Here is a 27179-nt window from a genome sequence, read left to right as displayed (position 1 = left end):
TTATAGAAATGGCTCATTCCCAGGCACGGGGAAGCATTTATTCAATCAAACAGCACTAACACTTCTGTGGAAACAGAAACTGTTTCCACACATGCACCATTCCAGGTAACTGTCAACTGCAGATAAGGAACACAATGTAAAGTATTTTATAGCCATCTCACTGATCTGCCCCCTGGCCTGAACTTTTTTTTAACTTTAAAAAGATGTTTTGTAGAAAATACTACAAGAGAACAAGAAGTATCTAGAGTAACAGGCATTACCTCTCACCTTTAGGTATCCTCTACATGAAAAAATTGCTTCATCATTACAGAACTTGGTTCCGTTCTTTTTTCCCATTTTGGAGAACTAAGTCTTAAGGGTCTGGCTTTTGTTCTTCTTTACAGGAGGAGGCACGAAACGTGACTGACAGGAGGAGTAGTCCATCCATTGAAAACTTAGATAAATGTGTTGGCAAGAATGTCTTCCTGCTGCTGGTGGTGTAGAGTTCCAATGCCAACTGCTGGGGCTGGTAAAGGAGGTCTGCTCACAAGACGGAGCTGAAATTTGAGTCAGGAAGAAATGATTAATGAAGCACAAGCATAGGATCACATCTTGAGGTCCTCTGATGCCATGGTGATATCTTCTGTCAGATACTGGGCAGTCCCAGCTGGAAGTTATGGGACTTCCCAATGCAGGAAGTTATCCTCCACCTCCCAAAGACCATGGCTCCAAGAACATTACAGTGCACAATCTGACAGGGCGAAGAGTAGCTTTGGATTCTCCTACTCACTTCAAGTATGTTGTTTCCTACCTGGGATCTTTCATCATCCTGTCTACTTTGACTAAACACCAGGTAAAAGAAAGCCCCAGTCCTGCTCATCACCACCAAATGGTGCTATAAAGAGTGTAAGTAGCTTAAATTAGAACACACATTTGGTTTAGGCATCAGGATTATTTTTTTGTGTAAGCACCACAGAATTTTGCATTCAATAAGAACTTCAAACTTCATTTTAAAGACTAAAACACCAAAGGGACATCTTACCTTAAGCCCCAGCTGCTTTTCAAACCGTGGTGACACAAAGGACCATGGACCCATGTTCTGTGGTTCTTCCTGACTCCAGATGAAGACTAAAGGAAGGATAAGGGTACATTACAAATGCACTTATTTATCTTTTCAGCAGCTCAAGAAAAAGTTTTTAGTTTTGTAGCACCTCTACCTTTTTTTGTCTTGGCACTATCTTTGAAATGAAGGCTTGTCAGATTGAATTCCCTTGCAAATCACAGCTTGCTGAAGTCAAACCAAAAGTATGTCCACATTAGGGGACACTGTGGGTATATTCTGCTTTTCTACTGCTGCTTTCGAAAAAGCTACTTAAAGGACCAGATTGCAAAGACCAATGCAAAAAATGCCCCAAATGGTTCAGTCCAATTTTTAGTAATGCTTTACGGAAGCTAACAATAGCAGAGAGACAAGTTCTTTCAGAGCAAGTGGTAAACATTTGTATTATCCCACTTCAGACACACTAGATCGATGGGGGGAAGAGCAAAGAATAAAAAACCACTACAACTCTTCCTTCTAAAAGGCAGGCAACAGATTTAGTTCAGTATTTCAGAGAGTCCAGAAACACAAAAGGTAGAAACCTGGCTGACCTTTCGCACGGCTGTATTTGCTCAACTCTTGCTGTAGAGCTTCCAGGGGAAAAGGGCACAGTTCTTCAAGTCTCAGAATAGCTGTGTTATGCTGTTTCTCTCCTAGCGTCTCTCTTTGCTTCACCAAGGCATAGTAATGCTTACCAGAACAGAGCACCACTTGGGTGACACTAAAGAAAAATAAGAATGTTTCCAAGTTTAGTGTTTTACAGAAACTCTATGCAGAACAGTTCCACACTTTCAACAAAAAACAACCACCCAAACTTTAAAGACAACTTTTTGAAGCTAATTTGCTACCCTAGACCATCTTTTCTCTTCTTTGCATTCCCATCCCTCACACTCCCCTACCACAGTTGACAGACTAACCTTCGGGCACAGTATGCCAGAGCCCAGAGTTCCTGCTTCGTCAGTAATCCTGGGAAAGTTACCTTACAATGGGATTCATCTCTCTTAGCTTTAACTATTTAAAAATTAAACACCTAATCAAAGTTAGTCATCTATGTGCTTTCTGTAGAGAATAAACCAGAGAGGGAGAGAAGTACCTCCAGAGGACAACTCTCTCTCCCATGCCATAGAGGAACTGCCTGCTGGAGATAGCAATACCCTCCAGCAATCAGAGAGGTCTTGGCTGCCTAACCTTACTGGACAAAGGCAAGGAGCTAAACCTCACCCTTTGCACCTCACCATCCCACTTAAAAAAACCCAAGATGCTAAGATACTTCCAGCCTTTTGAAGTGGGCGAGGATGCAAACATGAGGGATGCTGTCAGACTCGGGTACTACTGGGACAAGGATGAGGCAAGAACCTTAGGAGAGAAAAAAAATGAAGGCCAGAATTGCCCATAGTGAACAGGATTCTCTCTAATATCTGAAGGGAGGGAGATACACACACACAATTTATTATTGCCCTAACTTCACTTCATCAGCTCAGGTGTTCCCACACCAGAACAAAAATTCTGCATCTCTTCAGGTAACAGCTGCTCCCAGTGACTGTTAGCTAATGGTCATGGCACAGAATAACGCCCATCAGACTAGTAACTATGGTCACAACCTCCCACTGGGGGCAAGGGCTGAAAGCCTGAACACTTTACTATTATGCAGACAGATATGGTAACTACCAACAAGTAAGCAGAAGAAAAGGAGAGAAACAAGTAAAACTAAGTCACCTGCTATAAAATGACATTTTCCCCCTGAAGTCACCTCTTTCTTATCACCTCAAACTTGAGCTGTTATGTCGGAGAAAGGGACAGGACATCCTTTCTGAGCTTGTCCTCTAAGAAAGTAGAGCTACCTTTTAGGATCTACGGAGGAGTCACCAATGACAGGCTTGAATGTTGTCCTTGGGGCCATTTCTTCAAAACTCGATACAGCAGCCTACATGGGGGAGAGTTGGAAGTTACCAAATCTCGATGCCTTTTCCCTCAGGCCAGAGTTGGGGAGAGGATACTGAGACAGAGTTTTGTAAGCACAGAAGATAGTCTTCCCTCTCCCACTGATGAAAGGTGGGACGATAAGATTCCCAAGAACACTGCCAGACCTAGAATCAATCCTACTTCTAGCACTCCTCCACCCAGCTTTAATTCTCAACCTATCCAGCCTCAAACAGGTAAAACCCCATCAATTTGACCCCAAAACAGAGATCAGAGAACACAGAGGAAGAACAAAGAGAAGAGAACACAGAAGAGGAGAAAGAAATGAAAAAAGAAAATAAAGTTTTCAGCTTACAGGGAGCCTTAGTAGCACTTTGGGAGATGCAACAATGAGAGGTTTCCTGAAGTTTCGGACCATTTGCCGCCGGAGTAAATGGAAATACTGTGCTGGGGTGGTGGGATGCACAACCGACATGTTGACCTGGTCCCCATCAACTCCCTCTTCTGAGCTGTCACACATCTGTATAAGGGGAACACAGCAATACGTTGTCAAGAAGCAAGCAGCGAGTCAAATATGAAACAGAGAATCGAGCCACATAAAGCACACTGGCTAGTTTAAGAATAGAAGAGCGAATATACCAATTCAGACATGGACTGTAAGGGAAGAACAACTTCAGAGAAGAAATGGCTTTAACATTTAACTGGTAAGATTCCATCTGAACTGTCTCCTCCTAGCACACTGTAACCAGGGCATGACAGTTTTTGGAACAGTGGAGAGGTCATGACTTCTTCATCAGAGGGGCAGCATCCCTCTAAACATGCTGCAAACCCCTCCTTAAGCCGTTACTCAGATAAAAATGCTTTCATTTACTTACTACAGTCAGAAGAGCACAACAGTGGATTTTTTTTTTTTTTGTGTAAAAATATGCCACAGATTTACTAACTGATATTTCATAGTGTCCAGCATTCTGTTTGTATGCTCTGTGCCTAGTAGATAGATCTGTGAGTGGTTTGCCCAAGAGGGTGGCTGCCTGTTTCTGATGCCAACCCCCAAAATGTCTTCTATAAGAAGTGCCCATTACAGGTCTGCTATTTGCAATTCAGCGATTCTGTCTTGCTACTGGACTCATTCTGTGGTACAGTGACACAGCCGAGGAGCAGCAATCAGTATGAAGACAGCAGCAGTACTGAAGCATGTCCCACCAGCGCTGTTGGCAGCGGGTCTCTGCAAGCACTATGCAAATCTCATGTTAGGAAATTTCTTGTTACCACACCCCCACCTGGGCAGAGATGCAACAGGAACAGCATGCATTTATTAGAAAGGTCAGTCAGAGTCTTGCCCCAGAGGTGCTGTGGCAGCATTTAAACCAAAACTGCTTCCTCACCCCTTCCAGACCTACACCTTCTCAATACAGTACCCTTTCTTCCTCCACTTTCAGCCCAGCCCGCTCCTATCTCATCATGATGGTATGACCCTGGTACTTCTCCAGCTTCTGACATCACTAGAAGGTAGACCAGGAATGGGACATTTTGCAATAAGACTCCCAGAGCCCTTGATTGCCAGTGCTGCGATGGGGGATATGTGAATCCGAGGTGTGATGGGGTACCTGTAAGAACCGTTCCATCCGGCAGGATGAGTGCTCAGGGCCTGCACCATCATAGCCATGGGGAAGAAGAATTACTATCCCACTCTGCAGAAGCCATTTGGCCTCACCTAAAAACACATAATGAGGGGAAGGAAAGAATGATTTCCACAGAACATAAAGCTGCAAAACACACAGTACTTTGCACAAACTATTCAGGAAAAAAGAACAGCTAATTTCTAGATCATTAAATACAAGCCTGAAACACGCTGCTGGCACTTTGCCATGAGATTCACAACAGTGAACCAACACCCAGAAGATGACCTTAAGTTTCTGAAATTATCATGTAACTTTGGGCTTCCAGAAGACTTAAGCCTCCATGTGGAACATATGACACAGTGACAATTTTAAAACTTAGTCTAAAATATCATCACAGTATGCAAGAATCCTCTTAATGGAATGGTCCTCCTGACTAACAGGGGTCCTCAAAGGTAACTCTCTAGCAAGAAAACCCCTAACCATAATTCATTATATGTTTTCTGCCTACCTTGTCCTTTGGTGCTCTGCAGGCGTGACCCAGGCACCATCCTGTGAGCCAGCCCTAACACACCAGTGCTAGCCACAGGCTAGTTCCCTGAGCTCTGTCAAACCTCCTGTGCTATTTAAGTGATTACAGTCAAATCCAGAAGGTAATTCATCCCAGCCTCAAATGCATGTTGAGGACAGGTGAGTTAAGAGGGCCTCTGAACTTCCAACTACCATCACAGAAGGAGTGCAGAGGCCTAACTGAGGCTAGAAGCCAAAACTCTGGACACTTAGATACAAGGAATCCCACTCTAGAAATCCATCTTAGCATCTTCTCAGCACGTTCCAGCTCAGAGAGGTCTTTTATCTGAGCACTCCAAAAACATACTAGAGTCAAACTTAGAGGTTGGTTGTAAGGCGTTGTTGTGGGGTTTTTTGTTTATTTGCTTCAAATAATCACTATTTTCCATCTGTATTGCTTCGAGAATTTTTCAGATGCCTCATGCAGGAAAAGTACAGCCTAAAAAGCTATCAACTATACATACACACAGTAAAATAAATGGGGTGGGGAAGAAAGGCCATTAATATAATCAACTGTCCTTTTGGAATGACTGCCTTCTGCCAAGGGTGGGGTGTCTTTCATTTTAGATGGATTGTCTTCAGAGAAAAGCTGCATAGAAGTCAGGACGACACAGGCAAGCTCACAAGACTTCTCGAGAAAAAAAGATTTTTTTTTTCCTCAACACGATGCCCTTTTACTTTAAAGATGAAGGATTTTGTAAAAATGTGCTTAGTAGAAATGATTCATTTTTAAATATATTAGCTCCTTGCACACTCACCTCCAGAGATGAAAGTGTCAAATATTATCTGGGCTCCATTAAAGAAGTCTCCAAATTGAGCTTCCCAAATTGGCAGTAACTTAGGGCTCTCAATACTCATTCCATATTCAAAACCAAGTACAGCTTCTTCAGACAAGGGACTGTTACTCACCTAACAAAAGGAAATTGTTGGGAGGGGTGGGTGAGGAAGAAGACAACCCAGGGTTAAGAACCTTTGGAACCAGGCACATCAGTGCTAGGCACACTGAGGACATGCACTCCTAAAGGCAACTGATGGTCACCTCTTGTTTTTTGCTTTTGAATGAAGACACTGAGGGGAAAAGAATAATAGCTGATCTCTCAAGGAAAAGCAAAACCCCTTGTTAAATTTCTAAGGAGGGTAACTACAAAGAATGGGGTGCCCTGACAGTTTTTATGTCTCTCTATCTAGTGGTTGCCAGAGTATACAGGCTACCTACATATGTCTCAGCAGCTTTAAAATACGCATTCTGTTTCAGCACAACTTGAAGGTTGCCTTGTGGACCACAGAACCTACCTCTAGGAAACCTTTCTGGTCTGGAGACATATGATTCAGAGGAATGTAGGTATCATCTGTCTCTTGGCAAACCAACATCGCGTGTCGTTGGCTAAAGGTTCCTCTGCCAACATCTTGTCCACTTAGTCTGATATTGAACCCTTGCCAAACAATAAACAAAACACTGGATTAGCAAGTCATGTAAAAAGAAAACATGCAGGACAACAACTCCCCAATTCTAAAACACTACTTCTCTTGTTACATCTCTTCTTGGATTTCCCATCAACAGCAACATCAAATCGGAGATGGAATGCTTAACCAGCAGCAGCTCCATCTCACAAGCACAGAGGTGCTCAGACATTTCTCTTCTCTCCTCTCTGCAGCCAAGAATTATTTTGCAGTAAATGGTTCAATTTATGGAAGCGAACTGCAAAAAATGTGCATTCTCTATCATATGTAAATGGAGATATGAATTCAGGCTAGAGAGGAGGGAAAAGAAATAGTAGCATGAAACACTCTCCAAAAGTATTTGGGAGGCCCCACTGATGTCAGCTGCTCTGCTCACGTGCCTAGCTCTATGCACGAACGTTTTTGGGAAGTGGGAGGAAGCAACAATTCTTTGAAGACATTTAGTACTCCATCTGCAACATCTACAGACATACAAGATTCACCTTCTCTTAGTACCATGCAAATGCAAATTGTCAAATTTATACATCATATCAATCTTTAGACTTAGGAACACCTAAGAAGTCTAATGTTATACTTTATTGACATCAAAGCAAAAATATTTTATTGTCTGTTGTCTAGTTGCCTCTTACCTTGGCTCAGCAGGGAACCAAATGCTAAAGTTTCAGCTGTTGCCCAGTCCAGCTTTTTTCCTTCCTCCATTTTTTGAACTCTTGACTAAACAAGAAAACAACATGAAAAAGTTACTATTTTGCCTTTTTTCCATCTGTAGCTCTTTTGGTGGCACAGATCATTATTAGAAGCTAGGCAAAAAAGAAAACACTATTATAGAGAGAAATTCTGTATTCCTGCAGCCAGCTTAGATTGGTTTGGAATACACACAGTCTCATTTCAGCACATACTGAAGGTTGCCCTGAGGACCACAGAACCACGGATGACCCACGTGTTCACTTACCAGTCAACAACCTATGGACTGACAAATTAGATCTTAGCCTGAAAATATTAAAAATCTTAGCACAGCACAGAGCACATGCTTGACAGACTTTTGATTTGTCTGGTTAGCAGTGATGAAAGATACCAGGCATAAATATTTCAGTCTCTAGAATTTTCCCCTCCTCTGGCCTGCAGAACTGCAGACAAAGGATCACACCTAGCTGTGGTGTTCCTGCCTTGGACTGGGAAGACAGGAACATCAGTCTTCTGAAATATTCAACTCACGGCTGACAACCAGACACCTGCGTGTGGTCATCATTCATCAAAGGGAAACGTTCACAAACCCAAACCATCCCAATTACTGCATGCAAACTTGTGAGCTATTAAAAACTGACTGTCAAATTTGGCCACATGTGTATGCCTATGTTTATACATAGAAAACATAAACACTCACTACTGGCTTTAGAAACTGTGTACAGTACTACCAAGTTCCTGATTCATTCTCCCACAAAGTACTCATTATAATCATAAAGTATATAAGTGATAGTAATTAATCATAATAGTTTATAATTTGTAAGAATCATAAACTGTATTTTCTATAAGCTTTTATCTTCATTGCAACAAAATATTGTTGAAATAGCAATTTTATGTATATAGTCAGATTCAGGGGAAAGGACATATCTTTCTTCAAAACTGGAGGAAAAATGGCATTATCTCAGCCTTGAAAAAGAGAGCGAGCTGTTTTTCCTACAGAATACTATGCTGTTCTCTAACCGGCAGCCTTGCTGTCTTTAAGAGTTTTTTCTTTAACAGGTCATATCCTTGAGCAATGGGACTAGAAGTGTCATTATGCTCCACTGACCTGTGCGTAGGTCTTCAGAAGATGGCTGTGCATCTGGAGTTCTTCAGGCACCTCCACAGACTTGACCCCAATAAACTGCAGAAGTGGTATAGGCATCCCTGTGTCCCAAGTGGTGATTTTAGCAGAAGGCTCAACAAAGCCTTTCCAGTGAGCCTGCAGGTTGGTAGGAGGTGGACTATACAAAGTCATGTTGGCAAGATGATCATTCATTTTAGAATAGTATGTCGTCTTTATCTCAGATACTTCCACCTCAGTCATGAGCCCAGCTGCTATTAGGTGTTCTGCGTACGTGTCTGGGATACTCTTACGGGATCTGTCAGGGAGGGAATCAAACCCCATAGACATTAACCCTGAAAACAGTGTCACTGCAGAACAAGGAAATACCACCTTACTACTGTCAGGCACCATGAAAAACTAAAATAAATGATGTCCTGGTGCATTATAGTCCTTTCCATCAAGCTTGCTTTCCTGGCATTTCCAGAAAAATAGTAATTCTCTTTGGTATGTGCTCTACAGTCCTTTTTTTTTTTTTTTTTAAACTCCATATAGTTGGCAGTTACAGGTAAAAGCAAGTCAAAAAAACTTTCCAGTTACAACTGCCTCTGTGCTATCATGCATATTTTCTTCCGACAAATTGACAGTAGGTTTTCAGTATTAGTGATAACCAAGCTATCCATTCCATAAATGCTTCACCTAAAATACCAGAATTCATTGGCCAGTAAATTTTTACGTGTATTTTATTTTGGGGATAAGGATGGAATCTGAATATGTTTAAATGCTCACAAAGATGAGTCCCCATTGGAACCAGCAGGACCAGACAAAGATGAGACAAACGTCATATTGGCTTCCTGCCCATTCTCCCACATTATCTACACTTCCCTCTGACACACAGAAGACAACTTTGCCTTCTGATTACTAGCGATCATGAACTTGAAATCCAAGGGCTATGTACAAGATTTTCCTCCAAGAGGCATCAAGCTGCGTATTCAAGAACCAACACTAGTGGTTACCTTCATTAACATCTCGTTATCAGACTCGCACCTTACTCAAGGGCTGCTGACATTGTAGCTACACTTACATAAAGACTTGTCAATATGGCAAAGGATCTTCATTATACAGAGACTTCTATTACAGTAGCAGGCAATACTGAGTTGGTGTAGACACAAGTACATTTTGGGTTCTCCCATCAGGTGGTGTTACCCTTACCTGATGATTTTGTACATGCTGGGGTTAGTGAAGAACGGCTCATCAAGTTCATTGTGGCCCCACTGTCTGTAGCACAGCAAGTCTACGATCACGTCCCTGCGGAACTGGCGTTGGTACTCAACAGCCAGTCGTGTGGCACGGACAACTTCTTCAGGATCATCCCCATTCACATGGATAACTGCACATCCAACAATTTTACCTGCCCGGGGGTTCAAAACACAACAACAGTAATCACACCCAACCCCTTCCAAAGGAAGTGGACACACACCTACTCTGCTGAAAACTACAGACAACTCACGAGAAGTGTATTTAACAAAAACACGTCTACAAAAGATGCTCTTTGTGATGAGAGCTGGGGTAAGGAGTCTTCCCTGAGAGAAAGTGCAATTAGCCCAACCTGTTGTATTTGTTACAGTTTGCACACAACTTCGTTGCCAGCACTAAATTCCCAGAGGAATTCCTATGTTCTTGCATCTTACTGATCTGGATGGAAGTCTGCAGGGAATTGGAGAGAACTACTTGATAACTTCTCTTTCAAATAAGAACTGAGTTTTGTTTCCTTCTTATCCTAAGCTATCACTACTATGAATTCATACAGGCCAGAAACTATCTTCTCCCTTGTTAGCAGTCATTCTATCTGGTGCTCCTCCAGGCAGAAAGGTCTCTTCATTAAAGAGAACACTGTAAAATTCAAATGTCTTAGCACCCTCTCCTGTACGACAATTTGGCTGCAAATCTTCCCAGCAACGGTGTGCTCCTCTTGTACTTTATTTGCCCAAATTCTGGAAAATTAAGATACTTCAGCCATTCCTGACCCACATCAAGTTTCACTTCCTAGCAAAATCCAGAAGTTCAAATGTGTAACACCCCCAGCTCCTCACTGACCAGGTAAGAAGAAAGAAAAACTAAGGATGGAGGTGAAAAAAAACAAAAAACAACAACAAAAAAAAGCCCACAACACAAACCCAGCCCAGGGAAAATGTAATAACAACATATGCTATCTACCTTATCAGATTTAATGAATCTACCTGTTCAGTTTGATGAAACCATACAACAAACACGAACACTTGATGTTAAGTCTTAAAAACATACATTAGTATATTTTTAATTATAGGAGACATACACAAGGGAACTAACTACTGTGTCTCTGACCTTGCCGATTATAACACATGTGTTTATCACTAAGAAAGATCAGTCCAAAACAAAAGACTTCTAGTTTGAGCTTAGAAATGAGACTCATCTTTCAATTAAAAGCTCAACAAGGTCACCTGACAACAAACAAAACAGAAAAATCAAAGAGTATCTGACTTGCTCAGAAAATACACTGGAATTATTTTGATTAAATTTAACAAGATGTATTTAGAATACATCTATTATACACTCCATCACAGCAGATTTTTAAAAGCTGTCAATGACATGGCAGAAATTAAATGAGTTATAAAGACTTCACACTAATCTTGCAAATATTTTATAACATCCCATAAAAAATGTGACAAGATCTCCCCTTGATATTTAGTCTTTGCATAAAGCAGATGGGGGAGGGCATATTTTTAGCATCTGAATTTTTGCTAGTAGGAGGTAATAATCAATAATAATTTTGATTTCTACTCTAACATGAAAATGGAGATTGTTGGAAGTGTGAGAAAAGCAAAACAGTGGAAAAACTGCAGAACACACATTTCCTTAACACATGGTGCCCAGAACAAACACAGAGTGAGATGGAGATTCACTGATTTGTGTTGCCATGGCACCAAGGAGGAACATGAAGTGAGGTGGAGGCCATGAGGTCCCGTTCTCCCACTTTTCTCAAGGAGTATTTGACACGACTAATGCAGATTTATCTCCTGCTCTTCCTGTTCTCTCAAGGACTGTTTTGCACAACTCTGCAGACCTTCTCTCTCATTCATCCTCTTTTCGCACAAAAACAGCACACACCTTGCGCCAAGGAACGTGCTGTGTCATTACTCAAGAATTACACAGTCCCACCCACTCACACATACATACTTAGATAAATACTACCCTGAGTTAGATACAAACTCAGAGGGACGATAATCCGATACCAAATCAGAGGGACAGATCGACAGGTCTGTGCTCCTCACCCCCACCAGAGGGGACACCTTTTGGTAAGATTTGGGCCCTCAGCTACACCGAGTGATTACCTGGGAATTAAGTGTGTGTGATTGCAATTGGGTTTTGTGTGTAGTGCTATAGAGCCAACCTGCAGTTTATTGTAGGCAATCTCAAAGAATCTGTAGATGTTGCATAAGAATAAACGGTACTATTCATGAACCTGACTGCTTCTCTTGAATGCAACCAGACCTACAGCATACGGGCTGTTCATGCATCTGGTGTCAGGCCTATAGTTACTGCCCTAAGAGATAAGTCCAGCCGCCCCCAGCCCCTCTAATCTCTGAGGACCGGCTAGAACGCAAAGGGATTCATCTCTTACCAAATTAATTAATTACCTTAAATGCAACAGGAGATATATTAATCTAACTCCCTAGAGCTGACAGGCACTTGCTATAAAAAGCTGAAAGCATAGCATATATTCACACTGGAGTTAAAAATCCTTTCTGACACAACAGGCTGATTCCTCCTGATTCAACTATACATACCAATATCACTACAGTACAGAGATGATCTCCCTCGCTCTGGAGGAGTGGTATAGCCCAGCTGGTTATTAACTATCAAATGGATGCTCCCACCAACTCTGAAATGTGGTAGATTAGAGAGGGTCAGTGTTTCAGGAACAATCCCTTGCCCAGAGAAAGCAGCATCGCCATGAACCTAAATTAGGGAAGAAGGAGGAAAAGTCTCATTAGAAAACACTGGAGGAACAGCAAATTCAAAACCGTAACTCATTCAGCAGGACCTTTTACACTGACTAGGTAGAACAGATACAGTTTCAGCCGGATCCACTTCTTAACCCATTTCAGACTGCGGTTTTCATGATTTGAGTTTATATAGTCTTATCACTAACACAAGGTCATAGCAGGCAACATCTGTACATGATTGCCTGATGTAATCCCCACCTGGAACTGACCTATAATCTCTTAAAACTGACCCGCCAGTGTATAGGTGACCACAAGTATCGTGGCTATAGCAAACCTGCAGCAGTCAGTAGCAAGTCACTGACCACTGAACAAAAGGCAGCCAGTCACCACAGCATTCGCTACAGGCTTTGCTGACAGTTAAATGCTGGTGAGCTAGGACTTATGCCTACTCCCACCTTATCAAATAGAGACAAGAACAGACACAACAGGAAAAAAAAGTGGAAAAGGAACTGAATGGAAGCACTCAGAAGCAAACAAAAGCTTTCAGAAGGAAATAAAACCTAAGTTCTGAGTTACATTCAAAGTTGCAAGTTCAAAAACAAGTTTGTAAGGGGAAGGGAGACTACTGTGATCTCCAACCCATGTTTCCAAAAAGGCTAGAGTTACTAGAATGAGTATCAGCTAGCATTTCCATGTTTTGAAACTAGAGATAGTTCTCCTTTGATGAATACAATTACAGCTTCCTCAGAATACAGATTTGATCCTTTGCAGACCAAAGGCGCTACACACATTGACGTAGTTTCTTACTGAAACCAGATGACAGTTCTACTTGCTAGTTACGGGATAATGGTTTCAAGCCTTAGGAGACTTTTGGAGGTGCAAGTACACCTGGAAGGGAGTAGAGGTGCAATCAGCCAGTGAAACGGCAGCACTGCATTTTATACAGTTATAATATAGAGACTTTTTTTAAAAGGTATCACAGAAAGTTAACTACTGCAAGAGAGACAACACAGCATTCCCACTCTATCCCTTACCATGCCACACTGGTTCCTAAAGTGTTGGGTTTTCAGCTCTCCTTTTTGGGTTCTTCTGCTGCCTAAGAAGGCTATGAATCTTGGTGATACCATTTGAGTGAGGACCCTAGAACACCTGAAAGAACTTTATGGCCTTCAGTACATCCCACAGCATTAAAGCCTACAGACAGTAGGACTATCTAACTACACAAGACTCTTCATACACATCTTAAACCCCAGAGGATTCAATTCTTATGGTGCAAGTAGGATTTTACTCATTCTAGCAGAAAGCTAATACGTGTTTTTTTCTGGGCAGCATTATCAAAGAACATAAAAGCAAGGTCACCATCAAGTTCAACTCATCAGTGACCTTGATAGTGAAATGTCAAATGTGAAATCTATTTCAGGGAAATCTTATTGTCAGATTCCAGTTCAAATCATAAACACCAGTAGCTGTCTGATGCCCAGGAAGTGGTGTGTGAGAAGGTGAAAAGTAAGCCACTCTTCAAGAGATGGACAATTAAACATTGCAGAAGTGTTCATGGTAGTTAACCTAGAAGAGTTTTACAGTCTTCATATATTCCAGGCACACTGAAGTTCCAGAAAAGATCTTCAGACCTTGGACAACTAGCTTCACTACTGACACTGGCACCTTAGCTGATCTTTACTCTTTTTACCGTCAAGCTCTGGTGCTCAGGCTAGTGGAAAAATAGAACAAATGCCAGAGTAAACCTCATTTCAGAGTTTCTACACTTACATTGCTGGAGAGAAAGCACTATGAAAACAGAAAGCTCAGAGAGAAACTTCCAAATAAAGATTCTGAAAGAGGAGGTGTCTGCTTTCATCTCTTTCTTCTCAATCAGCTGAATGAGACGAGTTCACAATCACAACTGTAAAGATTTGCCTTTTTTTTTTCTCTTTAATCTAACTCTTGGACCTCTTAGACACAATCACGAATACTGATGTTCATGTCACATGAAACATTTACTTTCTTTTGGGAATACCTTGAGTCAGTTTACTAACCTGAAGGTGGCTAGATTGGAGTTAAATGTTATTCTCTACTATGTAACCCTCCCTACCACTTACCCCTTCAAAACCCAAAAAGTTACATTTTTCTTGCACAGGGAGAGTCCATTTATCCTGAAGAATCTTTCTTTAAAGAGTCATAGCAGTTTCATTACCACACAGTGAAGACTGAACACTATGAGACAGACAAAATCTAAGAAGCAATAATATCTTATCACACTGACTGACATAACTGCACTGAAAGATGAGAAGATGCATCGGGCAACAAACTTTTTTTCCTGCACTTGCATGCCATCAAGCCTTTTTTTTAAATAAAAGAATAAAAACACCAACTTGTCTCCACTTTTCATATTCTCCTTTCTGCCTTTTCTTAGTATCCATATCCTTCCAGAATGAAGCAAAACATTTATTTAACTGAAATATGTTTTCACTTCTACCTGTAACTTCCCCCATGTTTATTATACTCCACAGGAGAACAGTTCTGCCCCAACTCATTTTTACTCCTAGCTTTAAAAATGTTTGATTGGCTCACTTGTATTTCCAAGTCAAATACAATGCAAGAAAAGAAAATGTATCAAGGAACTATTTAGGACTTCCTCCACAGCTATAAAGACAGTTCAAGGAGTACTAATTCCAGCAAGACTCTTCACCAGTACCATGATAAAATGACAAAATTCTAAATCCTCCTGTAAATTTTGCAATCTTGATAGCTCTTCTCCAAAGCCATTTAATTTAAAGAATGCTAACAGTGGTTTAAATGCAAAAGTGGTCTGTGAGACAAGGCACACATGGCTCTCAATGCAGAGTATTATTAAAATAAAAGAGGGTATCAGAATCTCTTATTCACAAATCTTAGAAGTGGAATTGTTTAAATGCCAGTATCATCAAATATGTCACCTGGAAATACTCCTTGCTCTCCTCTTTCTTCATAAGGAGGATCCGTTCTTGATATTCTACATTAATTCAGTTTTGTCTGATATTTCTATATACACCATTTCTATTTCCACGCTAGTCCAGGAAGTCTTACAGAGATCAGTTACAAATCATGAGCAAAATACCTGCAAGCAAATAACTTTGTCTCCAGGCTGTGCGGAGCTCTCTGGGGAGTAATCTCCATCGAGCAGAGTCTGTTGCCTTCCTCGTGTCTTGCCCACCGCCACTGGATTGATTGCTTCTAAGTGTGAGGGGTTAGGTAGCAAGGTGACATGCACAGGCCTGTGGGAACCGAAGTCAAGATCTACAGAAGATGTCAGGTGGGAGAGAACATCCCCAATGGCTGCTGAATTCTCTGGAAACTCACTCAAACCACGCATCTTACGGAACATGAGCTGCATGGAAACAAATTTGGTTAAAACCCCTTTCCAATTCATTGACACACTGAAAGACAAACATTTACAGAACTGTATGCTCTCCTACTCCTGAAATTGCAAGGACACTTCTGATAACAGCACATAAAACCCTTCAATAGAGTTCTTTTAACAGTCTCCTGCGGACATTTGGCTGAAGTGCTGACATGAGAGGAAAACACTCTCACACAGGTAACTTTTTTACTGCTCTAGCATTTGTAATATAACAAACTTCTGGTGTTTTATTTTATTGCCAATAGATCAGGTATAGAGCAACTGCCAATGAGATTATATATCTCTTACCTCAGGTGGAAGCTGAAGTAAACCTGTGAGAAGATTAAGTCTTCCGCGATGAGGCATTCCAAGAATGATATCCGTCACACCGCTGTATGCGCACATCTTGAACAACTCATGGAAGAAACCCATCATACTCTCTGCTCCTTCACCACCATATCGCTTCACTGTGGCAAATTTTGTGGCTAAGAAGTGATCAAACTCCTATTAAAAAATAGAGAACGTCAGTATTAAACTAATTTAAGCAGCAGTCTTCTATTCATAAAATTGAAATATAATTTATGTTTGTACCTTTAAGTCATACAAACCTAAGCATACCCCCTTGAAAGTCTCAGCTCATTCTCCACCCACACAGTCCAAGACCAGAAGCTATAATGACTACAAGAAATCGGCTCTTATCTCCTCTTAAGCAGAAAAATGTTGGATTGAGGACCAAACTCTATCTAACATGGAAGGAGATGCATGAAGAAATGTAACACCAGAGCAATTTACAAATTCCTTGACAGTTTACATATTTTAGGTGGAAATTAAGGAATGCTCTTCTTTTACAGTATAAACCTCAACTATCCTAAGATGCAAAGTGCTAGAGAAGCACAGCATTCCATTTTGACTACTGTTAGACATAGTCCTTAGTACACAGGTAGAAGAATGCTTGAGAGAAGAAAAATAAACTAATGTTTACTTCATTTTCCTCTCACTCCTCCCACTTCACTCTCTTCATCTACTCCTAGACAGCTCTCATAAGTGACAAAGTTTTGGAAGCACTGGAAGTGTCTGTAGTGTTTTGTAACTGAAGACTGAAAATAAACAAGGTCTGTAACTGAGAAGGGAAGACTGAGCCACAGCCAAAGATCTGAGCCAACTGCTGAACACATCCTAGTTAAGCAACATTTAGTTCTAAGGAATAATGTATACAAAACTAATCACACAGTTTTTCCTGTCAGGGTTAAATTCTACACTCTAAATACAGTTCTGGTCATACTGAAATCAAAATAGGGTACATCAGGGTCCTGATTTCCTGTGACACTGTCAAATTCCTCTAACTGCCAAAGAGGCAAGAAAAATACAAAATGTGCCATATACTTCTCTTTAGTCATTGGTAAATATTACATTTAATACTGCTTCCACTTAGAAAGCTAGAAACAGGGACACCTTCACAGATCCTGCTATTCTACCTTTCTATACTTCTGGATAACATGGGGAGAAAAGTGGAAAAAAGAGAAATTTTTTCACAGTACAGAAGTATCAGAATAAATACTCTCTATATATTTTGCAACTACATAAATCTTTCACATCTTTTCAGAATACATTGAACAAAGGTTCCTTTACTGAAAAGCAGCAAATTTGACAGTGCTATATGGCTAACACCTCAGTCCAACTCTGTTTTGTTCTTCCAAAACTTTGAGAGACATCATACCTTAAAGCTGGTAAAACAGATCAGCATGAGGTTGAAGGGGAAACACAGAACACCTACACCTGAGCACAAAGTTTCACAGAGCTCTGCCCAACCTTGCATTTCCATCAGTAACATTTAATATAAGCTCTCAGATCATTAGCCTAAGAGAATCTCCCTTTTGAAGAGTAATTACTCATGGATTTGTAGTGTCATTATTTGTGTCTCCAGATGATAAAGAATATATGCTACAAGAATATATATTGCACACAATCTATGTTCTCATTAGTTCTAAAAACCTTTCAAGTTTGGAACTGGCTGGAAATATTTTCCTAGAAAAAATTTTCAAAGTAATCAATGCAAACCAAGAGGTATCACTACTTCTTTCAATAATGGCTGCTAAGTAAATGCAGCAACAACCTTCGATGAGATTCCTGCACTTGTGTATTGCACTTTTTGAGGCAAAACCTTGTACTTCTTCCTCTTGCACACTGTTGAGGCCTTTCAAGATAGTGATTGTTCTTTTTCTGCATGAATAATGTCTGTAGCAGTAAAGGGTTCATGACAGACTCCACGACTCTGTTACAATCCAACAATAGCGAGCAAGATACCTGGGACTCCAACATCAGTTTGCACAAGTGCTTTTTCTCTTCAGGTGTAAATGCTTCTTGTTTTAGCTCTTCAAACCTTTTAGCAAACCATTCTCTCTCCTCCAAAGTTGGAAGCTGGCTTGTTTCTATGGAAATATGCCCACAGTATATATGGTCAAGGTAAGCCAACACATCCTCTAGGGAAGCCTCTTCTTTTCCCATGTTTAGAAGTCCTGGTGAGAAACAAATGTTGTTAGCCACTGTGGGGGAGGAACGGGAAGCACTAAGACCTAAACTGTTGTCTTGCAATTACACTAACATTTTGAGAGTACAAAATCACATCTTGTCTTCCTTCATTTAAAGACAAAACTCAAGAACATTTTTTATAAGCGCACTTCAGTGTTATTAATACAGGAGTCTCATGCTTGTTTGTAAGGTGCTCAAAATGCCTTTCTGAAAGAGTTCACCATGAGTGACATGAAATCACTGTTTCTGTGACTCGTGCAGTATAGTACTCGGTATCTCGTGGCTCAGAGAGACACGCTCCAATCCTAGCTGCATCACAAGTAAGTAAGCACCTGTTTGGCAGACAAAGAAAATAAAACATATAGACCCTCCTTTGCTCAAAGCCACAGTGAGAATCTACAAGATCCAAGAAGACAAGTCTTGACTTCAGGCCCAGTGCTCTGGTTGCTTCGCTACAGTGTTAACTATTATGCTAAATTATAGAATGTTACAGCAACACAAGAAATTAATGTATAACCTCAGTAGTTGTAAGAACAAGTAAAAATTTTCATGGTTTCCAAAGATGCTAGGAGGTAGCCACTCATTACACAATGATTTCTGCAACAAACAGGCTGAAGTTAACAATTTTCCATCCAACAGTTCATTACTGATTGAACTGCCACTCAATATTTGGCTCTTCTGCAACAGGCACAGCCTCTTAATAAATCACCCGTGAAGATAATTTGCTGTGATAAGGCTGCGGACTTACCTGTAGTAACGAGAGGTCCTTGAAGAACTTCTGCCACCTCTTGGATTTCAGGTACCATGTTCATAACGGCTTGGCCAGCAAACAGTGGGTTTATTTTGGCTGCTTTGTGGCCATGTTCAGCATATGCAGTTTTTAAACGAGCAAGAGCATGGTCAACTAAAAACAAAAAGAAAGCAGAACAGTATCACTCACATACTCACATTTAATCCATTTATAGCACCAACTCAGGTATATTCCGTCCATTGACAATCATCAAGGCTCTGGCTGGAAAGGCAATTTTTCTGAGCAGTTATTTTCACCGTATCACCCCACAACAGCTCCCATCAAACTCCTAAATCTTCTCACCTGCCAAATTTTCAAGCAAGTACACTCCATATTTCTCCCACTGCTCCCCTCACAGTTAAGCTCCTGTTGACATATGCAAAGCTATTTCATTTTCCTTTGAATCTCTTTACAGCAACAGGTATGTCCAACTCAAGAATAGCATGGTACCAGTGTGCAAAGTCTTATTTCCTCAGCCAACTCAAATCACATACCACTTGTGCTTCCCTGTTCCTTGCTGAAATGACAGGAAGATAGGGTCTTAACAATAATTTGGGTCCTGTGACTTCAAAAAACATCTGTGTCTGCAGGAGCCACTAGCCAACAGCATGTGCACGCGCTGAGCCAGACACACGAGAAATTCAAATGTGTGAACGTGTTTTTCAACAGACACCAGCAACACCCTGTTGCAGGGATTTTGCATCAAGGTCAAAAAATTATTGACATAAGCCAAACTTGACCAGCTGAAAGGTCATGCACACCACATTACTGTCATCGAGCACGTGTCACAGACCAGGCTGATAAACTGTAAACCAATAAAATATATTGCAAGCAGAATCTGCTACAAAGGAATGACATGAACAAGTTTATAATGCATTTCTAGTGTGGTGGGGGGGGTCTCACCCTGATAAAGATGCAGTGCTGATGATATTCAGGTCTGAGAACTTTAATTTTCCAGTTTCTGAGACCATTTCACAAAGTTATTTCTCTGACATTCATACTTCCATTGCTGACACTCTGCTCCAGCTCTTACGTTCACAATCGCCCTGTTCAAAACAGGACGTTTTCTCTAACGGGTTCTACAACAGGCGAACATAACCCTAACATCTCCCACAACACTCTCAGCATAAAAGCCATTTAAAAGTAACTTTTAAAATGTAATGTAAAAATATATTAACCCTTTCCTTGCTTAACATGGAGGCTACTTAGCGATGGGACTCAGCATCCAGGAGCTAACAAACTGGTTTCACTCCTGCTTCCGTGCAACGGGCTTAATTCCTACTGTAGTCTCCTGAGGTGCTAAGGGAGGGATGACACTCTTACCCCTGAGAGTTTTCTTCTTGAAATTATTTTTCTGCGCTATAAAACTGAGCTAGAAGCATCACAATTATCGCTACAGGAGAGTTATCTGTACGTAGCTAGTTCAAGCACCACAGCATGAAAAGGGAAGATCACAGGCGCATGGCACAGGTACTTTTAGGCGCAGTGCAACTCTACCAGAGCACATCACTGAAGGGACTTGGGCCCCCGGAGCTGGGGAGCCATCAGCAGGCCTCCTGGGGAACCAAAGCGAAGGACTCGGCGGGCGGCTCCGCGCCGCTCTCAGCCCTCCCCGAGCGGCGAGGCCGAGCGCTGCCCTACGGCGAGCGAAAGCCCGCCAAGGCGCCCCGGGGAAAGACGGCGGCCCCGGCGGCACTCGTGAAGGCAACGAGGCCAAAACACAAACCGTCTCCGACCGACGCTTCAACTCCGCCGGACTCTGGGCCCCTCAGCGCTGGCCGCCTCCCTGAGGCGAGCGCGGGGCTACCGAGCAGAACCCGCGCCGCCGCGGCGGGGACCCAGCTCCCCCCCGCCTCCGGGGAGACCCCGCCGCCCCCCCCCTCAGCCCAGCGGAGCCCGGGGCGGGGGGGTGGTGGGTTATGTGGGGTGTCCGACCTGTTCTACCGCTCGCCCCGGCGCCGCGCGGCTCCGCCGCTCGCCCGCTCGCCTCCTTCCGCGGCTTGTAGCCGTAGACGCCCCGCTCGGTGCGGTACCACCGCCGCAGGCCGCCCCGCCACAGAGCGCAGCGCACGGCGCCCGCCGCCGCCATGGCCGCCGCGCTGCCGCCCGCCAACCGCCGGCCCCGCCGCCGCCACCGCCCCCGCGCGGGGCGGGGCCGCCGCTGCCGGGCCGCTCCCGCAGGGCTGAGGCGGCGGCGGGCTGGCGCCTGCCGGGGGGCGGCTCCGTGTGTATCCTCTAAATCGGAACGGCCGGACTAGCTCTTGATCCTTCCAGCCACTTCAGCGGTGCACTCCGGTATCCTGGTATTTCCCATGAGAAGGCTGCCCAAATTGCCTGTTACACGGTCTCTCCTGAAACGGCTCAAAGCTTAATCTTGTATATACGGTGTGCTGGATTGTGGTTAGACTGCGAAAAGACACAGTATCACCTCTGGAAAACCTACCAAAAAATGACATTGAGTTACAGAGAAACAAAGTTTTAACAAAATCTAAAAGCTTCACCTGAAGTTTTATGTACCTGGCACATCAAGCCCAAAAAAGTCATCAGAAGTAGTCAACATGGACTCACCAAGGGCAAATCATGCTTGACCACCTTGATAAACTTCTACAATGACATGACTGGCCTGGTAGATGAGGGGAGAGCAGTGGATATTGTCTACCTGGACTTCTAAGGTCTTTGATACTGTCTCCCATAAGATCCTCATGGACAAGCTGCTGGCTGAGCAGACACTGAGGTGGGTTGAAAATTGGCTGAATGACCGGGTCCAGGGGGTGGTGATCAGCAGTGCAAAGTCTAGTTGGAAGCCAGTAACTAGCAGTGTACCCCAGGGGTCAACACTGGGTCCAGTCCTGTTTAACATCTTCATTAATGATTTGGATGATGAGGCAGAGTGTACCCTCAGCAAGTTTGCAGATGACATCAAACGGGGAGGTGTGGATGATACGCCAGGGGGTTGTACTGCCATCCAGAGGGACCTTGGCAGGCTGGAGAAATGGGCTGGTGGGAACCTCATGAAGTTAAATAAGAAGTGCAAATTCCGTACCTGAGGAGGAACAGCCCCATGCACCAGCACATCCTGGAGACCACCTGGCTAGAAAGCATTTTGGCAGAAAAGAACCTGGGGGTCTTGATGGACACCAAGTTGAACATGAGCCAAAAAAGTGCCCTTGCAGCAGAGAAGGCAAATGGTATCCCGGGCTGCATTGGATAAAGTATTGCCAGCAGGTCTCGTCTACTTCAGCACTGGTGAGGCCACACCTGGAGTACTGTGTCCAGTTCTGGGCTCCTGAGTACAGGAGAGACATGGACATACTGGAGAGACTCCAACGAAGGGCCATGAAGATGATGAAGGGACTGGAGCACCTCACATATGAGAAAAGTCTGAGAGAGCTGGAGCTATTCAGCTGGAGAAGGCTCAGGGGAATCTTGTCAATGTGTGTAAATAACTGAAAGGAAGGTGCAAAAAGGACAGAGCCAGGCTCTTTTCAGTGTGCCCAGTGACAGTACCAGAGACAATGAACACAAACGGAAACACTGGAAGCTCTGTCTGAACATCAGGAAACATCTTTTTACTGTGAGGGTAACCAAGCGCTTGAACAGGATACCCAGGGAGGTTGTGGAGTCTCCATCCTTGGAGATATTTGAAAGCCATTTGGGCAACTGACTCTAGGTAGCCCTGGTTGAGCAGGGAGAGGTGGACCAGATGACCTCCAGAGGTCCCTTCCAACCTCAACCATTCTGTAATTCTGTAAACTTTGTGTGAATGCAGGCCTGGGAGGCAGGAGGGGTACTGACAAGTTACATTTCCACAGGCTTGGCTGTGCCTATGAATCTACTTTGTAGATTGCCTTCACAACATGGAAATCAGAGTATTATTTTCCTTCAGATCAAACTGTGGTTATATGCTTTTGGAACAGGTGGAGCTGCATTTTGCAACTGAATCAGTTATGACACCACAGTTGGCCAGGGATTTTATGATATTCACAGTTCTTGGAGATGGGCCATTTGTGTTCCTTAAGGACTGTATGGTTGGTTTTCTGCAGATTTATAACAGCCAATTTGGCAGAAAAATAAAAGCGAATGGTATTTAAAGCTGCAAAGAAGGCAAAAGGATACAGCTATAGAAGGACAGTTGACAGGTGGCCAACAGAGTAAAGCATAGTAGAAATGTGGCTTTGAATATCGATTTTTTTTCAATGTATATTAGAACAAAAGAACCTTGAAAATAATGTTGCAACATCACATGGTTTTGTGGAGTTGACATTAAACAGGAAGAAAAGGTTGATATAGTTAAATATTTCTATTCTGTGCTTGGGGAAAAAGACAAATGTTGCAAGCAGATTGCATGATGATGAAATACTTTTCCACAGTTCTTAAGCAAGTATCAGTCCAATAGCTGCTATGAATGTGGGTTTGCTTTAAAGCAGATAGAGAGCTAGTTGAATATTTCCCAATTAACACTGATAGGAGGAATAGGTTTGAACATTAAAAATCTTCCAAAGTTTAAAAAGGTCTAAATGAGATGGTTCAGTTACACAATGTGGATCTCGGAGAAGTAATGGAATATTTGTATATACAGGTTCACTTACTGGCTTAATCAAGTGTAAGCATGGGTTTATGGAAGATAAATCTCATCAAGTCAACTTGTTGGTTTTTTTTCTGTGATTCAAAATTCAGTTAATAATGATTTTAAGTACTTTGCAGACTTTTGCCAGCGTCTTGCGTAGGACATGATTACACGTGGCAAAAGCCTTGCTGTAACTATATCTAGGTCAATAAAAGGTTTTGTTGACTTTGGTTCATGTCTAAATGTGATAAAGTGGTACCTGTGCCAGCAGAAACACTGCTGCTAAGGGCATATGCTCTGGCTCTGCAAGGGGACTCTTCTGATCTGACTCTTCTGGCACAGAGATCCTATCTTAGGGAAGAGTCCTGTGTGAGGCTGATGCAGTATTACCTGATGTTCTGGCTAATAAAACTAGATATGCTTCAAAATCGAGGTTGTATATACTAAATAGTATGTGGCTGACTACCTAGCAGATCTAAACTTGCCATATTTTAAATAGAAAATCATTATCAGCTGGGAATATTTCTAAAGGGATTATAGTCCTTGCCACTTCAGTAGTTATATCAACCCGAGAAAACTGCCCACAAACTAAGTCCTGACAAAGTTTGTCAGCTAGAGGTATGTGGTAAAGAGAGGTTATCTTGGATCTGAGTGCCAAGATGGACTGGACATAAGCAAATGTGATTTATGTCACCAGGATGAGATGCAAGTCTCTACACCTTGAAAGAGTATAGGCACTAAAATGTAGCTCCTTTCTAGGAAACAGTGACTATATATAATCTCCAAAAATCATGGGAATAAAACAGATGGGTCTAAAAAAGTTATGTGAATATCAGCTCACTTGGCAAAAAAAGATAATTTTCTGGGTTTGGCTACAAGGAAATACTGAGAACACCTACAATTTCTACATTAGGCTAGTATTTGGCACAACTGTAATTCCTCTCTGAATACTGTGTGCATGTTTGATGCCAGTAATTGAGGAAACATATTGAAAAAGTTGGGAAGAACAGCCTCAGGAATTAAAAAAATGAAAGACATGCTTTATATCGGAGACTCAGGAAATGAGATCTACTTGATTTTCTTTTTGGTAAGTTAGTAGGAAAACTTGATCAGTACGTACATAAATGAAACACGTACTTTATAAAGCTTTCTGAGCTATCAGAGGTAAAACAGGATTTACTTGCATGGTCTTTACAAAAGACAGTTCCAACACAGTTGTAGCTGTGTGGGAATGTGGTATAAATACAGAAGGAGCTTTTGTTTCCTTTCAAAATTGTAGTGATAGTGCATTTTATTCATGTTAGAAAAGGCAGCAATATCATGCTTCAAAATAAGGCAACATTTCTTAACGTAATGCCACTGAAACTGATACTTAAGCCTAACATAATGCTGAGTCTGCCTTTTCAAACCAGACCCAAAAAAGAACAATTCCGAGTCATCCACTGACAGTCTACAGGATTGGTGCCTTTGGAAAATAGAGCACCAACACTAACACGGAGTTACCCTCCTGTAGTGCTATGGCCTGAATAATAGGACCTGAAACAAAGTTGACCTCTAGATGAACCTCACAGCTAAACTCTATCCATTATTAGTATCTTCAAATTACTAAAATCTGTCTTACCATTAGCGTTAATTATTAGTACCTGATCATTAACAAATATGTATGCTCACTAGTGAAAGATGTAGCTTAGACAGAATATAATCAGTAGTGAGGATGAAATACTGTGAGAACACATCCAACTTTCCTTGTTTAGCCTTGCTCAAGGCTGAGAACCCAAGTGTTTGACCTTGTTAGAAACTCCCTTGGTTCTCCCCCCCGAGCCCTGCCAGGCTTTGGGTGGAATCCAACAGGAGGATGAAACCAGATGTTTCTGCTCAAAACAAAGGTGACAGTTATTCTGGCTTGCTGATTTTTGGGTATATAAGGCTGGATCCGCTTGCAGCAACTTTGGATGCCTCACCTATGGATGGACACATTGCATAGGACTTCCCACTTGCAGGGAAAGGTAGATCGTCGCTGCAACCGGGGCTCCCCAGTGACTGCGGGTCTGGATGTTGGTAACGTATGCAAGTGGTGGTGTATCTTTCTTAATCGCTATTCTCCCCATCGTGTAGTAATGATTAGGTGCACTGCCTTGCTTAGCTGTATGTAGTAATAAGTAAGTGTACTATTCTGTATTTTTCTTACTGCTTGTTTTCTGTAGTACTTAGTTATATCCTTTGATTATTAACAGTAAAATCAGCCTACTCTTTTCACTCTGGTGTCTTGAGCTTAATTAGCATCTCGATCAGCAGAACACCTCCCCATTAAACCCTTTTTTCTCTGTTTAGCACATGGATCTTCTCCACTCTAGTGAATCAGTTTAATCAACCTGATAACTTGAGATATTTTGGCAAGTAAATAAAATCTTTGTCTAGCAGGGGCAGTTGAATTATCTATATAAATAATAAGCATGACTTCATCCTTTCAAACTTTTCCAGAAAGAGATTTTTAGATGTGTCTGCAAAATGAGCAATTAAGTTAAACAGCAGGGAGGAGAGCTCTTTCCTGGAAAAAAAACCTGTCTAGTCCTGTACCAGTTGGCAGAGTACACCTAAAACTCTGCATCAGTAAACACAGTCTTATATTTGGGCTGACTCTTGCCTCTGAATAAAAGGTGGCTTTAACAGTTGAATAATTTCATTATGCACATCCAGGCCTGTGCCTGCTGTCGTGGCCAAATATTCGTGTGTGCTCCTCCTAAGTCTAGAGGGGTGTAAACACTTCCCCATACCTACGAAAAAGCTTCTGTCGGAAACCTCACTGCTTAAGAATCTGCATTCTAAAAATACCAGATTCTCACTCTGAAATTTTCCAGCTTGGGCAACTTTAGAGTTGCCCAACATCCAACACCATGCCCAGACGTGCAGATCGTCAGCGTTTCAAATAAATTGCAAAGTTTTATGCAACTAAATTTATCATTGTAAAATGCCTAGGGATGTCCAGACAGGAATACTGACAGGAGGACGAAGTGGAGATACCAGATTTAGACTACAAAACACAACAGACGACACCCATTGGATCATCAGATGATGTCACAACTTGGTAGTATGCCACTGTTATTCCTGGTATTTTATCACGGTGACATCTGGACAGATCAGGCACCGCCGTGCCGGGTGCTCACCCGTGCGGTACAGCCGCCGCGCGGTCCCCTCACAAAGGCCGCCCTTGCCCTGACGACCAGCGTGACGCGACGTGACGCCTCACGGCCGAAGGCACGTCACGGCAGTGACGTCACGTGGGGCGACAAGGCGAATCGTGCGCTGGGGCCACCAAAGAAAGCGCCATCCAGGGCCCCCTTCCCCCGCCGCCGCGGTGAGGGAGCGCCCACAGCGCCGCCAAGCCCCCCGCCCCCCCCCTCCCCCTCGGCACTTCCGCCTCCGCAGCCTCCCGGTAACCCGAGCAGGGCCGCCCGCCGTTAGGACCCCGCCCGGGGCTGCCCTCCGCGCTGCCT

General features: G+C 42.6%; 2 protein-coding genes across 2 annotated transcripts in view; one reads left to right on the top strand and one right to left on the bottom strand.

Annotated features, from left to right (window-relative positions):
- DHTKD1 (dehydrogenase E1 and transketolase domain containing 1) lies at positions 1 to 21229 on the bottom strand. The gene is made up of 17 exons (XM_074869766.1): positions 21054 to 21229; positions 19077 to 19232; positions 18104 to 18315; positions 16109 to 16303; positions 15518 to 15787; positions 12262 to 12433; positions 9647 to 9845; positions 8441 to 8753; positions 7278 to 7362; positions 6481 to 6620; positions 5946 to 6096; positions 4606 to 4712; positions 3354 to 3518; positions 2920 to 3002; positions 1630 to 1799; positions 1022 to 1107; positions 1 to 536 (listed from the first exon to the last, which is right to left on the bottom strand). The coding sequence occupies exons 1-17, from the start codon at positions 21205 to 21207 to the stop codon at positions 435 to 437; spliced, it is 2760 nt and encodes a 919-aa protein (XP_074725867.1). The 5' UTR covers positions 21208 to 21229; the 3' UTR covers positions 1 to 434.
- Positions 21230 to 27021: 5792 nt separating this feature from the next.
- The window catches only part of UPF2 (UPF2 regulator of nonsense mediated mRNA decay), a 65844-nt gene continuing 65686 nt past the window's right edge, over positions 27022 to 27179 (top strand). The window contains exon 1 of the mRNA XM_074869759.1: positions 27022 to 27040. The gene's annotated coding sequence lies outside the window, so the exon portion shown is untranslated. The remainder of the gene's footprint in view (positions 27041 to 27179) is intronic.

The sequence above is a fragment of the Strix uralensis genome, chromosome 5, assembly GCF_047716275.1.
Source record: "Strix uralensis isolate ZFMK-TIS-50842 chromosome 5, bStrUra1, whole genome shotgun sequence".
NCBI lineage: Eukaryota > Metazoa > Chordata > Aves > Strigiformes > Strigidae > Strix > Strix uralensis.
Note: the sequence above shows the minus strand (reverse complement) of the source record. Positions and strands in the feature narration are given on the sequence as shown.